The following is a 15768-nucleotide window of genomic DNA, read 5'->3' as shown; positions in this document are numbered from 1 at the left end:
GAAATTTGAGAGATCTCTATGCCCCCACCATTTAATAACCCTTAATGATTCACTAATTCACTTTTAAGATAGAGTATACTGTTTGAAGCCTTCAGACGACCTTATATGACTATTGTTATGATAAAATGTGATCATTTAAACTAAGTCATATTTACCTGTAAATACATGTCTGAAACTTTCAGACGAAAATGACCATCTGAAGGAGACCCTTTGTTAATGATTTGTAACATAAGACCTAATATTTGGTTTTATAAATTATAACTACTATTCTAATATATGCTTATAGAATATCGTTCTTGGTTATGACCGTAAAATCAGTTATCACGTAAATTTTACTCTTACTAAGAACACCTTGAACTTCTTCGATGGCTTCCCGTTTTTGCCTAAACCAAGGACGTTGTTAACCCCATTAATTAAGTTATGATTTTGATCATCTTAAAATATATTGTATATAGTCCATGGCGAAACCAGAATTTGACGTTAAGATAATTAAAAATTTAAGAATATTAACTTGAAATATTAAAATTTCATTGCTAAAAAAAACCGATCATCTTTACTAGCCTCCTAAATTCACCACTGCTTAAAACCTTTATAAACTACAAATCAAATGTAATAAGAGGACTCCATGTTAAGGAAAATATAAATAATGACTTTATGTCTTTGTTATTAATTAGTTTATTCCTCTATATATAAGAGTATCATATACTCCTACCTAGTTAATTTCCCAAATTCATCATCACATCACTTTTATCTTATTGTTTTTGTATATATTATTTTATACTAGCACATAACACAATGACACTAACACGGTAACACACCATACCTCAAACAGTCCAAAAATGGAACTACTGTAGTCACAAATCTTACACATCTCTTACATTTTACATCATCATTTCCCTAAAATCCCTACAACAATTCACCATAATTATAACATCAAAATGTTAGAATTACACTAGAAAAATTACATAATTACATAAAAATTAAGATTAAAAATATGAGATCTTCATCAACAGGAGGAAATAATAATAATAATAATAATAGTAGTAGTAGTAGTAGTGAAATAATAAGTTGTCAAGATTGTGGGAACAAAGCCAAGAGAGATTGTGAACATAGAAGATGCAGAACTTGCTGCAAAACTCGAGGTTTTCCATGTCCTACTCATATCAAGAGTACTTGGGTTCCTGTTGCTAGAAGACGTCTTAGACAACAACATTTACCATTTCACCATCACTTTAATCTCCCTCTTTCCCTTTCTACACCCTCTCCTTTTCACCCTCATCTCGCCCCACCTTCCGGTAACTTTTTTTCGATGTCCAATATTCTCTCGGTTTTATTTGGTTCTTTACGTTTTTCAAAATATGTGAACTGGTACGGGTTTAAACTTTTTCTTACATTTTTTTCAAAATATATGACTAGTGATTTGAAAAGTGTAAAATCTATGAAATATGAATTTTTGTAGTACTATACATGGGGAAACCCTAATAATTGTACCTTTGTAAGCTTTCTCTATCTCTTGTGTATTTATTATGGTTTTCTTTTTCCTCTTTTTTTTTTTTTTTTTTTTTTTTTTTTTTTTTTGTACTTTTGGAAAAAAGAATTTGATAAGGACATTGATGATCTTGATGCATAGTAACATCATCTACATACTACATACTACATACAGATCTTGATGTTACTTTACATCTTAATTAATGTTGTAAAAATGTAGAAAAACAAAATCATATTTTTCTAGTTAGAGCTCCAATTATTGTCTTATTACTATTCACCCAAAACCCTAATAATAACAATCTTTGATACAATTTTCTAGGAAGAAAAAGAATGATTCTCTTCATGTTTTTTTTTGTTCAAGTTAAATCATCGAATAGTGTAAGTGTAATGTTTTAGTTTGAAGCTACATCTATTTTTTTTTTAATTGAAAATTGTATTTTAATTCACCTTTTAATTTGCTTTATTTTCAGCTAAATTAAGGTGGATTATTGATACAAATAAATGATTGAAATCAAAATAAAACTTAATTTCAGTGATTGTTTTTATCATTACTAGGGTCAGGAGGAGGTAATTTTCCAGCTGAAGTAAATTCATTGGCAACATTTCGATGTATTAGGGTAAGTTCTGAAGACAATGTGGTGGAGCAATATGCATATCAAACCTCAATTAACATTGGAGGCCATATTTTCAAGGGAATCCTCTACGATCAGGGCGACACCACCACCGTTAGTGCCGATCAAAGCTCGTCAGCCGGGACTAGTGACCATCCTCACCACCAATTTAGAATAGCGGCCGCCACCACGGCCACCGCACAAAGTGGAGATGGTGCAAATTTACTATATCCTCCTCATCCGCATCCTTCCTTATATTCTACTCCTTTCAATGCTTTCTTGCCCGGTATGCAATTCTTCCCACATCCAAGGCCTTAGTGTAATTAATTAGTGTTAATTACCTACTTATTTTACTTTCTAGTCTTCAATTTTTCTTCTCATTGTGCATTTTAATTATTATTTCAATAATTTTAATTAATTATACTATTGTTATTAATTAATGTTGATATGGTGGTTGTTTGTTTGTTGTCTCTAGGGAGCATATAAGACAATGGAGCACAAATTGTTAATATTATAGCAATGACTAATAATTTGATCTTGTCTCTCTTGTGTCTTGTTTCTTAATCTCAATTCTTAATGATGCTTAACTTGTTGCCTTTGTTGGAGATTATTTTGAAATCTTTGATCTTTGATTATAATAAGCAATCTTGTTAGTTTTGTCGATAGATTTTGCAGAAGTTTGTCTTCTTTAATTTGTTTATTAATTGCTTTCCCCTCTTCTCCCATGATCTTTTTGTAATTAAACTGAACTTGTATTGTTTATATATCCACCTCTAAGCATAACTTTTTGCCCCCTTCTATGCTTATCTGTATCTTTGCCGGCTTTGCTTAATGATAGTACTAATGAATACATAATTGAATAAATATTGAGCCAAATGTACACATGTAGGCAGCTCAAAGTTCCTTGATTTTCTTTAGAATAAGCTAAATTTATACATGTTGGCAACTCAAAGCTCATTTTGTTATAGCCATTGCATACTTAGGCCCGGATCTTTTGAAATAAATTTGGTTTCATTCAGTTTATATAGTCAAGTCGTTCATTAAGTTTAGTTTAGTTGAACTCAGATCTTTAAATTCATTTCAGTTCAGTTATATTTCAATCCAAAAAAATTGGATACAACAAGTATACGTGTCAAGAGCATGATCCTTGAGTAATTTGCACCCAATCCAAGTCTCTATTTTTTTTTTTTTGGGGGGGGGGGGGGGGTTTGGAAAACCTAACATTTTTTTTATATCGTTTTTCCGAATAGTTTAAGGAACTTAGTTCATGTTAATACTCGGGAATTTATGATTTTGTCCATTTGAAAGTTTACCATTGAACCGGAGATTGGCATAGACATTGATTAGGCTAACTGAGGGAGCCTCACATGAAACATAACGTCCGAGCCTCATTGATCTATCTATTAGCTAATTGAAATTAATAATAATATAAGTAATTAATTAAAATTATTATTATCAATTGTTAAGTTTTGTAATGTATGCATATTTGTATATGAGGAAATGAGAAGTGAAATTGTTTGATGGTTGAATTATAGCCACCTCCCCTAACATAACCTTGCCTAGATGAAGTGGCAGATGATTATATGCTGGGTGGGGGACGGCTAACCTAATCGTCTCAATGGTTGTTGTATCGGGATGAGACCGTTCTATGCAATAATCGCTATTCTTTTTTCTCCGCCGTATAGACCCGTGCTAGGAGTTTATCATGATGAGACCGTCCTATGCAATAAATCGTGTTGATATAATCGTATGTGTAAGTGTGTTGAGCATGCGTGCAAGTGTAGGTGGGCATCTTATTGGTTTTGTTTGGCATTTGGCAGAATAGCCACTAAATAAGCCCTAGATTTAAAATTCTCTAATGTATATGATTGCATGATGCACTAAAGGAACTTTAAATGTAGAAAATAATTGGGAAAAGAAGATTGATACCCTTGTTGTCGCAAAATGCCTTGAAGAATATATCCTTTGTACTTAAGATGGAAAGAATTTAGACAATTTCGAATATCACCTAACCTTATTTATTTTTATGCTTATAATGTCTTTCTTTTATACCAAAGTTGTGCAAAACCCCTTTTTTCTGTGAATGGAAATTGATGCCTTTTACTTTTGCGTATCTAATGTAAAATAAATTTATTTGTGAATCTTAGTTTTGTAAGTCATTGTTTATTATTTGACATTATAATGTTCTGTATGGTATCTAATCCGCAACAATATTATTATGCCTAAAGCACTCACTAATTAATATGAAATGTCACTATATATTTAGAGTATGCTGATACCTTTTCTCTAAAATAATCTGGTGCAATTATGATGTGCTAATGTAGTCACAATTTTTTGGATGATGTTCCCTTCAACTTTTTCCTTTGCATTTAGTTTATATAAAAGCTTTTCTGATTATATTAGCATTATGGTTTTTTTATCTTATACTTTCTCCATTCCGTTTATATTGTCCTATTTTTTATTTTTGGATGAACTTTTAAAAGCTAATAAAATAACAAGGATGAGTGATCTATAATGTTAATACTTGCTAAATTTAGAAAGGAACAAGAATAAAATTTAGGGGAAAAAGAAAACATAAGTTTTTGTCTTTATTTTTTTGATCACCTCAACTGCCTATATCATTTGTGAGCAAGTCTCTTAAGAGATTGTTTGTCAATAAGTTTATTAATAGACCATTTTACAATTTATAGAAAAAATAGTAATGTAAATAATAAAATAAGTATAAATCATGATTAAAAATAAAATGAATACATTTATTAAGTAACTAAGTATGAAATTAAAGAGTTATTCTATGTCACGATCAACAATAAAAATGATCCTTTTTCCAAGTAAGACTTAATCAAACTATTTCATCACGTTTAGGGTACATTGCAAACTATTTCCTCTTCTTTTTTAAAAATATAAGGCAAATAGCTATTTTAAGTAGCGATTTAACCTTAATTTTAAGATAAACCACTACTGCAAAAAGTGAATTAACATTTCTATTTCAAAATTGTAATGATGATAGGTGTGTGATTATGCAAAATCGATAGTTGAACTAGCGATTTACACATTTAGCCATTCACGCATTTTTTGCCTCTCTTCTCGTGGTAAGCTAAATACTAGTATAGGTTTAAAACTGTCTTACACATCGCGACAGTGTTAAAAGTCTCAACGAGACACCACATAACAACCAAATGACCACTAGCTTAGGAATAACGAAGTTAGTTTTTTTATACTACGGATTTTATACTTCCTCTATTCCATTTTTATAACAAATATTCATCTGTGATCATCAAGTTCTAACTAAAGTGATCCTGTCCAGTAATCAAAGAGGTCCAGTACCTTTTTAACACACATAGGATGGGTAAAGTGGTGATTCTAAATAGCTTCTTTGTTAATTTTGTGCTGGACTTGTCGAGTTACCACCTTACCGGAGAGGAACTTTCCTCAACTGTTAGTTACTTAGCTAGTTAGTTAGCTTATTATATGAAATAACTCATCATTATAGTTTATGTACTCCTATGAAACTAGATTAGATATATGTTGTGTTTTGTATTCAACAGTGAAAAAGGAGTACACAACTCAGCGACTTTAAAGAGGAAAATCAAATGAGCACAACTTTAGGTCATTAAATGATGATGGCAATAAGGCATGTATGACGTTCAACTGTACCCGGAATGTTTGTAGATAGAGCCGCTAACTTTAGAGCAACAAAAGTGGCTTAAAACATGCTCCTAGTTTCGCTATTTATCAACTGTTGTATGCAATAAAGTCCGATTTTCATGGAAATAAATTATTGGTCAAATGAGACCTATTCAAGACCTAAGACACCTATATCCTAATTCCTATATTTGTCAGAAATTTGGATGCAAGTATTATTCAACAGTAGTCATGATTTTACGCCTTAAAATTTGACAGAATTCATCATGTAATCATTACGGCTTACGATGGTCTAAAACTCTACATTCTATTCTACATATTCCGTTTATTTGTACGTAGATGGTAGACCTTATAAAAAAAGGTCATTTAATTTGATTTTGGATCGAATTCAGTCGGTTCGATTTAAATTGGGCTGATTTACTTTCAATTTCAACCGAGTTTAATCAATTTGTGCTATTTCGAGTTGGTTGCGATTCAGGTATGGTAATATCAGTCCAATTGAATCCTCAAGTTATAATTTTCTTGAGATAAGGGTTAAAAAATTAGTTTAAGTGTACGTTGTGCTTTTCAGTTTGAATGCAATAATTATAATACCATTGATAAACAAATAATCAATGAAAATATACCTAAAAAATGAGTGTCGTTATGAAAAAAATAAATAATTTCAATTCAGGCCAACCGGTTCAGCTTTTATTGGTTCATATATAGTCAGATTCGGTTATTATTGAATTCGATTTAGTTTCGCTTAGATTCGGATTGAGCCGGGTTTTTGAATACTATTCAGGTTACTCATATCAGGTGTTCGCTCGGTTATCAAATCAGATATATTTCGATCGGTTTTTCAGTTTTCGGGATGATTTTGCCAAGTCTATTTGTACGTACTGTATTTGCAAGGAAATGGGATTTTCGCATTCATGTTTTTATTGAGGTTTAGAGTCCTTTATTGCGGTTTAACTATCAGTTTAAACTTTTAACTAAGATGATCCTCTTACATGTTACTTGAGCTTAAAAACGTAAGATTTGGAGTTCAAATTATTGGAGCCTCAAATATCTTATACGTAGAATTTCAACTTATGATACGAACGACCTATGTATTCTTCACTCATCGAGGTAACGCCTTCAAAACAATACTTAAACAATGCATACGTTTAGGACTCATGGACTCATAGTTAATGTGAAGACTTTCACAAGCTTGAGCCATGATAGCAAGATTAATGAAGCACAATGTTGAAGAATGAAACAGAGTATTGTGTGAATGGTTGCATACCCTTGTGCGGCTACTATTGATATATACTATCTGTGTGTCCTTGATAATGTGACCATACATTCTATTTATACTAGGTAAGCTAATTAACCTAGGATGATTCACACAAGAAGACAAACTAGAATAAATGACAACATTAGACTTATATTTTACAGCTTATGCTACCTACTCTCACAACACGTGACTTTTTCGTTACTTTGAGTTTCATTCCTTTTACACTCCCCCTCAAGATGAGAGTATGACATGTTCATTACTCCCATCTTGCGTAGTAGCTTCCTGTGTTGAGCCACTGAGAGAGGTTTTGTTAGGACATCCGCAACTTGACTATGCGAGGGAACATATGATGTTTTCACCAATCCTTGAGCAATCTACTTCTCCCTTATGAAGTGACAGTGATCTCAATATGTTTGGTACGTTCATGATAAACAGGATTTGCAGCAATTTGTAGAGCTGCCTTATTGTCACACTTCAAGGCTGCTAGTGTAATATTTTTTAGACCAAGGTCTTTCAGGAGGGTCATTAGCCAAGTGACCTTACAAGCAGTTAAGGCCATGGCTCTATATTCAGCCTCAACTGAAGATCTGGCCACCACACTTTGTTTCTTGGCTTTCCATGACACTGGTGAGTCACCCAACAGAATGCAAAAATAGTGGTATATCTTCTAGAGTAAGGACACGAAGCCCAGTCAGAATCACAGTATGTTGTTAATCGAGCCTTTGATGAGTGAGCCAGAAAGATTCCTTGACCTGGAGCATTCTTAAGGTATCTTAGGACCCTCTTAGCTGCCTGCTAGTGATCAGAGTTAGGTTGTTGCATGAATTGACTCATCATCTGCACAGAAAAGGAGATGTCTGGTCTTGATATGGTTAGGTATATTAGTTTCCCAATAAGTCTTCTATACCTGTCAGGATTTGAAAGAGGTGTTCCCTTGTTAGGTTATAACTTTATATGAGCATCTAGAGGGACTTTCAGTGATCTCTCTGTAACTCCAAATTCCTTGATCATATCATTTGTATATTTCTTTTGAGAAACAAATATTCCTTGAGGTACATGAGCAATCTCCATTCCCAAGAAGTAAGACATAGGCCCTAGATCCTTCATGTGAAACTCCGAGCTCAGTAAAACTTTTAAAGCTGAAATTTCAGCTTCATCATTCCCTGCAATCATCATATCATCCACATACACAAGGACTGTAGTTATGGATGTTCTTGTTGCCTTGACAAACAGGGAGTGGTCAGCATGAGATTGATCATATCCTGACTTTATGAGAGTAGTGGACAACTTTGCAAACCATTGTTTAGGTGCTTGTTTAAGGCCATAGAGAGATTTCTTGAGCCTACACACTCTAGAGTCATGTTGCCTGGGCTGACACTGTTTTCCAACTGTAATCATGTCTCCGAGATGGTCATACCCCATTGGTAGTTGCATATAGACTTGTTTCTTAAGATCACCATGCAGAAAAGTATTGGTGACATCCATTTGGCAGGTTTGCCACCCCTTCATTGCCACAATTGCTATAAGGGCTCTTATGGTTGTCATTTTGGCCACTTGAGCAAAAGTGTCAGTGTAATCCAACCTCGCTCTTTGTCTGAATCCATGGATCACAAGCCTAGATTTATACCTATCCAAGGATCCATCTGGTTTGAACTTCATCTTATAAATCCATCTGGACCCAATGGCTCTTCTACCATGTGGTAAATCAACAATCTCCCAAGTATCATTTTCTTCTAATGCCTCCAACTCCTTGTTCATTGCAGTCACCCATTCTTTGTCATTGACAACTTCCCTGAAATAATATGGCTCCTCACAACTGGTGATGTTGTTCACCATCATGGCAAAGGATTGCTCCACTTCTGTATTGGCTACTCGAGTTATTTCAGTAGCACTTTCTTTTATGTTGTTTACAGCTTTGCTGTTTATGACAAAGTCTTTCATCTAGGCTGGAGCTATTCTGTTTCTAACTGGCCTACGAGTTTCATCATCATCAGTTGCAATTTGCTGACCAGGCGGTTCATTCCCTTGCTCATTTTCTCCTGGAACAATTTGTCCCCCATCTACAAAGACAGGTGAACTTGCTTAATAGTCAGGGAACAGACTGTCAGGGACAGCTTGTTGTTCATGTGGAATAGGTACAGGAATAGGATGCATGTAATTTCCTTTTGTGTGAGACGAGAAAGGAAAGATGTTCTCATGAAATGTGACATCCCTGGTCACAAATATTCTCTTGGTGAGTATTTCCTCAACCCTGTATCCCTTTGTATTTGAGGCATATCCAAGAAAAACACAAGGAATCCGCCGTGGTTTAAACTTGTCCTTGTCTCTATCTGGATTGTACGCCATTGCTAGACACCCAAATACCTTCAATCTGCTATAATCTAGTGATTTCTTATGTATAACTTCATAAGGTATCCTGTTGTTCTTAACAGATGAGGGCAACATGTTGATCAAGTATGCTGCTGTGAGGACACAATCTCCCCAGTAACCCAATGGTAATCCTGAGTGGAACCTCAATGCTCTACTGATTTCCAACAAATGTTTATGCTTTCTCTCAACTACCCCAATTTGCTGAGGTCTGTCAACAATGGATTTCTGATGAACAATTCCATTTGTATTGAAGAACTCAATGCAATGGCTGTCATCAAATTCCAGACCATTATCTGATCTAATGATCTTTATCTTGTTGCCAAACTGAGTATTGGCAATTCATAGAAGATCTTTAAATGAGCAAATGCATCTGACTTATGCACCAACAAATAGACCCATGTTCCCCTAGAGAATTCATCAACAATGGTAAAACATATTTAAATTTTCCTCTATATGCAACTCTATAGGGTCCCCAAAGGTCCATATGAATTAAATCAAATGGTTTGGCCACAGTGTTCTTACTCAAGCTATAAGGTAATTTAGTGAATTTAGTCATAGGACATGACAAACACACAGATTCAGAATTCTTTGAGGATTTAAAACCAAGAGATGATATATGTTTGAGTTTTGAAATGGGAGCATGCCCAAGTCTATGATGCCAAATAGAATAGTCACAACCATCAACAATTTTTGCATTCATACTAGAATTTTGATTACAAGGAAATTTAGAAGTGGCTACAGACTTTGAAATTAAATGTCCGGCCTTTCGATTACAAGAAATTAAAGACATGATATTAGAAGATGGTGTGACTGTTCTTGAACTTTTGTTGACTTGAAATGAGTACTTGGACACATCATTTTTGTTGGCTAAATAGTAAAGACCACTAACAGCATTTCCTATTCCTTTCACCTATTTGCTAACACAATCCTACACATGACAGTGAGTATTATAGAATGTCACAAAGCATAGATTGTCTCTAGCTAATTTTTGAACTGAAAGCAAATTTTGTTTAAATGATGGAACAAACAACACATTTTTCAGAATTAGTCCACACTCAAGAGTAATATCACCCTTGTGTGTGACAGAAACAACAATCTCTTCATTTGGAAGACTGATCTTAGGTTTATTTGGCACAGGCTGAACTTTAGACAGCAACTGAAATTGAGCTGTCATATGGTCAGAGGCACCTGAGTCAATAATCCAGTCATTTTTAGAATATTGACCACCACCACAATTTACTTTACCTGCAAAGTTGCACTCTAATTCATCATCAGTGTCTCCCCCTGTCATGGTAAAGCTGCTATTGTTGTGGTTAGGTACCAGCTTGAGTAGGCTCTGTAACTGCTGAGTAGCTGCCCCTATGGCTTGAGCAAGGTCAGGTTGGTCTGTTTGCGCATTGGCAACAACTTTACCTTTCCCTCTGTTACCATAGTGGTTGTTATTGAATTTCTTCCCACTTGCTTATGAGTTAGAAGTACCCTGGTTGTAGTTGTTACCTTGAAAAGGCTTTTGTGCTCTATACTGACCCTCTTGTTCTCTAGGGCCAGACCTTCCAGAGTTTTTCTTGTTCTTTAAATGATTTGCAGGAAAGCCAACCTTATGCCATCACTCTGTAGACTTATGGTTGCTCCTTTTACAGCGTATGCAGGCATCTGAAATGGCCTTTCCTTTGCTCAAAAGAGCACTCATCTCAGGCTCCTTCGCTCCACTCACATTCTTGGACTGAGTTTTTTCCTGTAGCATGATAGCCACAGCAGTATCCACAGATGGATGTGGGTTCATGAGCAGAATATTGCTTCTCAACACACTATAACCCTTGTCAAGACCATTTAGGAATTGAAAGAGTCTCTTTTCCTCAGCCTGCTTGTCTATGGCCTCAATGTAAGCCCTTTTTAGTGTTGGCCTGAGCCATAGAGTGACAACCCAGCCCGCCCCAGCCCAGTGTACACCCCTACGACATCACATACTACTGATTGTGATGACAAATCAATGCTATATATTCCAGAAACCAAGAGACTTCAATGTAATTAAATAAATCTATACAACTTAATTATATTATATAGTTTTTAATCGATAGCACTGTGTGATGGACCTGACCAAGGGACTTCAATATAAATATTATATAGTTGTAGTTGAAGTATAAATTTAGATAATACCAAAATATGGTGAGTTTTCTTAAAATAAATATTCCTCACTTATGTTATTAATTTGTATCATCATATAATTATACAATTATTTAACAAACACAAATATAATATAAGTAGGTTATATATTGGAAAATCAAGCTAGATTTCGAAAAGATATAATATTCTATAACTATTTCGACTTGATTTATTTTTTTGGTAAAAGGTAAGAAATATATATATACGGATAGTAACCATACATGAGACTATTGGGTTAATCCAATTAAGGCAACCCAAATCACAATTTCCGCAAGCCCAAGACGCATATGATCCAACAAGACCAAATGCTCAAACAAAACAAGCAGACAACAAATCAAAATTTAAACCGACATCAAAAACAAATTGGGGAAAAAATCAAATCCCTAATTCATCATCTTCAATCTCATCAAATCCACCCTATCTTCCTGCTCCTCCAGTAATTCGTTGAATGAAACTTCGGTCCCTGATCCTAACTGGTGTTGTGAGGCCGGCGGACACCCTTCTTCTCATTTCATCAATGATATGTTGAGCTATCAAGTTAGGACGTAGCAGGGAGAGTTCGATTCTACTCCGATTTCTTTGGTTCCAGATATGATAAAGGCAAGCATTAATGGTGGCGTTGATAATCCCTTGCTTCATCTTGGAACCCGTAATCCTCAGTCTCCATTCCATCAAATCCTGATAAGGCAACGGAAGACCAAGCCAATCCCCTACAATAACCACCACCTTCCTGCTGTATGGGCAATCAAAGAACAAATGATCAATTGTTTCCGTTTCATTTCTGCAAATCCGGCAGGTATACTCTTCGCTAATGCTCAGATTATTAAGTTTTTCCATGGTATTCATGTTTTTATGTTGATATACCCATGAAATGAAACTATGTTTTGGTATACTCCATTTATTCCAGACCAAGTTATGCCAGTTGACCTTCAGACCCTTGTCTCGTATAAAATCGTAACCTTGCAATGGTGTATTCTTTGTTGTGCTGTGTAGTCCACATGTTCTGATTGTAGGCTTCCTTGAAAAGATTTTTGACTCGACATATTCGCCTCCAATACCAACTAGTACTGGTAGGAGGTTCATAGGTTAGCCAATCCTTCCCTTTTATATAGGTGTGATTTACCCACCTAACCCACATGTGGTCAGGCTTAGATGCAAGCCACCAGACCAGTTTTCCCACAGCAGCTTTGTTCCACTGAATATCATTTTTCAGTCCCAATCCCCCTTCATCCCAAGGCTTACAGACCTTATCCCAAGACACCAGAGGAGAACGTATGTAGTCCGCCCCTCCATCCCACAGGAAGTTCCTGCAAATGGATTCTATCCTTGCTATTACACCAGTGGGGAGAATAAACATTGTGGCCCAGTATTGGTGTAGGGTTTTAAGGACTGCTTTTACCAATATCAATCTCCCAGCATAAGACAATTTCCTAGCTCCCAATCCTCTGATTCTATCAACCACTTTATCAATAATAGGCTTACAATCTGTGGCACTGAGTCTTGTGGTTTTAATGGGCACCCCTAGATATCTGAAGGGCAGTCTACCTTCCACCATCCCAGAGATTTGCAGAATATCACTTTTGAGTCCAGTAGCCACTCCATTGAAATATGCATTAGACTTTCCTTTGCTCATATTTAGGCCAGAAGTCTTTGAGAAGGTAGAAAAAGTTCTTAACAAAATCAGCATTGACTGAGCATCCCCTTTGCTAAACAGCAAGAGGTCATCAGCAAACATTAAATGGCTTAACCTCATGGGCTTGCATAAAGGATGAAACTTAAAAACTGGACTGTCAGTAGATACCATAAGTAGTCTAGACAAGTAGTCCATGCAAATTGTGAACAATAAAAGAGATAAAGGATCCCCCTGCCTCAGTCCCCTTTGTCCTTTAAAAAAACCAAACATATTTCCATTTAGACTTAGAGAATAGCTGGCTGTTGTGACACATTGCATAACCCATCCAATAAACTGAGTAGGAAACTGCAAAGCCTTTAGCATTTGTTCCAGAAATCCCCACTCCACACTATCATAGGCTTTCTGTAAGTCCATTTTAAAAAGACATCTGGGTGAGCTAGCTTGTCTCTCATATAATCTAATCAAATCTTGACATATGAGAATATTGTCCATAATGCTCCTTCCTTGAATGAAACCTCCTTGGTTTTGTGAGATCAGGTCAGGCAAAATGAAAGACAGTCTTTTGCATAGGATTTTAGATATGCATTTGTAAATAATATTACAGCAAGCTATGGGTCTATATTGTAACACAGTCTCAGGCCTCTCCACTTTGGGAATTAAAGTAATAAGAGTAGTATTCACCTGCTTAAGAAGGGAGCCTGAGTCAAAAAAATCCAGAATTGCATTAGATATCTCCCCTCCAACAATCTCCCAAGAGTCTTTGAAGAATTTACTGGAATAACCATCTGGCCCAGGGGCTTTGTCATTAGGGATATTGAAAATGATATCTTTAATCTCATCATGTGTCACTGGAGATAGTAAAACCTGCCTTTGTTCCTCTGTGCATATATTACCCTTCTGGACAATGGACTGCTTTACATTAAGAGTAGGAGCACTGGATCCAAGTAGACCTTGATAATACTCTAAGAAAGCCTGTTGGATCCCACTCTCATCTATATGAAAATTCCCTTTATGATCCTTAATTTGATGGGTAAAATTCTTATTTCTCCTTGCTTTTATCACCCCATGAAAATAAGAAGAATTTGTGTCCCCTTCATTCATCCAATAAGCCTTTGCCTTCTGTTTAAGGAATTCTGTTTTTGCTAGCTGAAGATGCCTGAATGTCTGATGAGCTTCATATTCTTGAGCCATAATATGTGTATCTCTAGGATGTTTGCTAAGTTCCTGTTGAGCATGAAATAGCTTTGTTTCAGCCAGCATTTAATGCATATATGTAATATATTTATATAAATATATAACCTCTTAAAATTATATGGTTAATTAGTAAAAATAATTATGTTAGTAGTGAAAATAATTGTACTAACATTGGATATAATAATATATTAGTAATAACTCATTTGAATTATGGGTCAAATTGGTGAATCATGTTTATATGAAAGGAGGTGATTGGACTAGTTATGAGCCACCTAGTGACTGTAGCTGGTCTTGGAAGAAAATTGCCCACTTATTGAAAATTTTTGCACCTGCATACACCTCAGGGAAATGGTTGGGAGAGGATAAAGAGTACACTGTTGCGGGAGGTTATGAGTGGTTGAGAACTCCACAACCCAAAATCAGTTGGAGGTATACCTGCTGGAACACTATGAATATTCCTAGGACCTCCTTTATATTTTAGGCTGCCATGAAAGAAAGACTCTTGACAAAAGATCGTCTGGTTAAGATGGGATATGTAATTGATACTTCTTGCTTTCTGTGTGGTATTGATCAGGAGTCTCATAAACATCTGTTCTATGATTGTTGCTTTAGTGAGCAGTGTATTCACCTATTGCAGCAGCGTCTGCAAATTACTTTCCCTGCTCCTGAACTTTCCTCCTGGTTTAGTAAGCATCATGGGGTCTCTAAGCTGCAGAAGAAGTTGATGTGTGCTGGACAGGTGGCTGTTGTCTATGCAATCTGGAAAGCTCGCAACAAGGCAAGGGTTGATCAGGTTGTTATTCATCCAATGGCAATGGTGAATCATGTTCTTAAGGAAGTTTTATCTCGGTTCTGGTCTAGGAATGCTGGTACTTTGACAAGGAAAGAATCTGTGTGGCTAGCAAAGATTGTCTGATGTACTTTGATAGGGCTATATTTTTCTATACTTTACTTTTCATACATAGCTGACACTCAGAAAACATTGTGATGTACATTGGTGTTTGATTTAATATATACTTACCATTTACCAAAAAAAAAAAAAAATAACTCATTTGAATAGTCAAAATAACTATATTAGCAAGGGGTGTAGTGAAAGTAATAGAAGCAACAACGGGAGTAATGAAATTATCAATATTCATGCGGCAGTAGTGGAAATAACAATAATTATGGCGGAAGCAGTGAAGTAACCGTAATAATAACGAATGTAATAAAAGTAACAATACTAACAACGAAAACAACCATAAATGAACAATTAGCTAACTAATCGATTTAAGTAAAATATTAATAGCGGGAGTAGTGAATTTGTCTCGTAATTTATCTTATCGTAATTTTAAGATATGACATAGAAAAATATATTAAAGATAAATTATGAGTTAACAAACTTTAAAGTAGTTTATTTAATTAAAAAT

At 35.2% G+C, this 15768-nt stretch overlaps 2 protein-coding genes across 2 annotated transcripts; both read left to right on the top strand.

The window, feature by feature from the left end:
* Positions 1-727: 727 nt before the first annotated feature.
* LOC141614799 (protein SHI RELATED SEQUENCE 3) lies at positions 728-2535 on the top strand. The gene is made up of 2 exons (XM_074433540.1): positions 728-1295; positions 2044-2535. Exons 1-2 carry the CDS (start codon positions 995-997, stop codon positions 2415-2417), a joined length of 675 nt encoding a protein of 224 aa, XP_074289641.1. The 5' UTR covers positions 728-994; the 3' UTR covers positions 2418-2535.
* Positions 2536-14597: 12062 nt separating this feature from the next.
* Positions 14598-15275, top strand: LOC141613258 (uncharacterized). The gene is made up of 2 exons (XM_074431997.1): positions 14598-14735; positions 14841-15275. The coding sequence occupies exons 1-2, from the start codon at positions 14598-14600 to the stop codon at positions 15273-15275; spliced, it is 573 nt and encodes a 190-aa protein (XP_074288098.1).
* Positions 15276-15768: the final 493 nt, after the last annotated feature.

Source organism: Silene latifolia, chromosome 11, assembly GCF_048544455.1.
Source record: "Silene latifolia isolate original U9 population chromosome 11, ASM4854445v1, whole genome shotgun sequence".
In the NCBI taxonomy this organism is placed as follows: Eukaryota; Viridiplantae; Streptophyta; class Magnoliopsida; order Caryophyllales; family Caryophyllaceae; genus Silene; species Silene latifolia.
The sequence above is the reverse complement of the archived record's forward strand: the minus strand, read 5'-3'. Positions and strand labels throughout refer to the sequence as shown.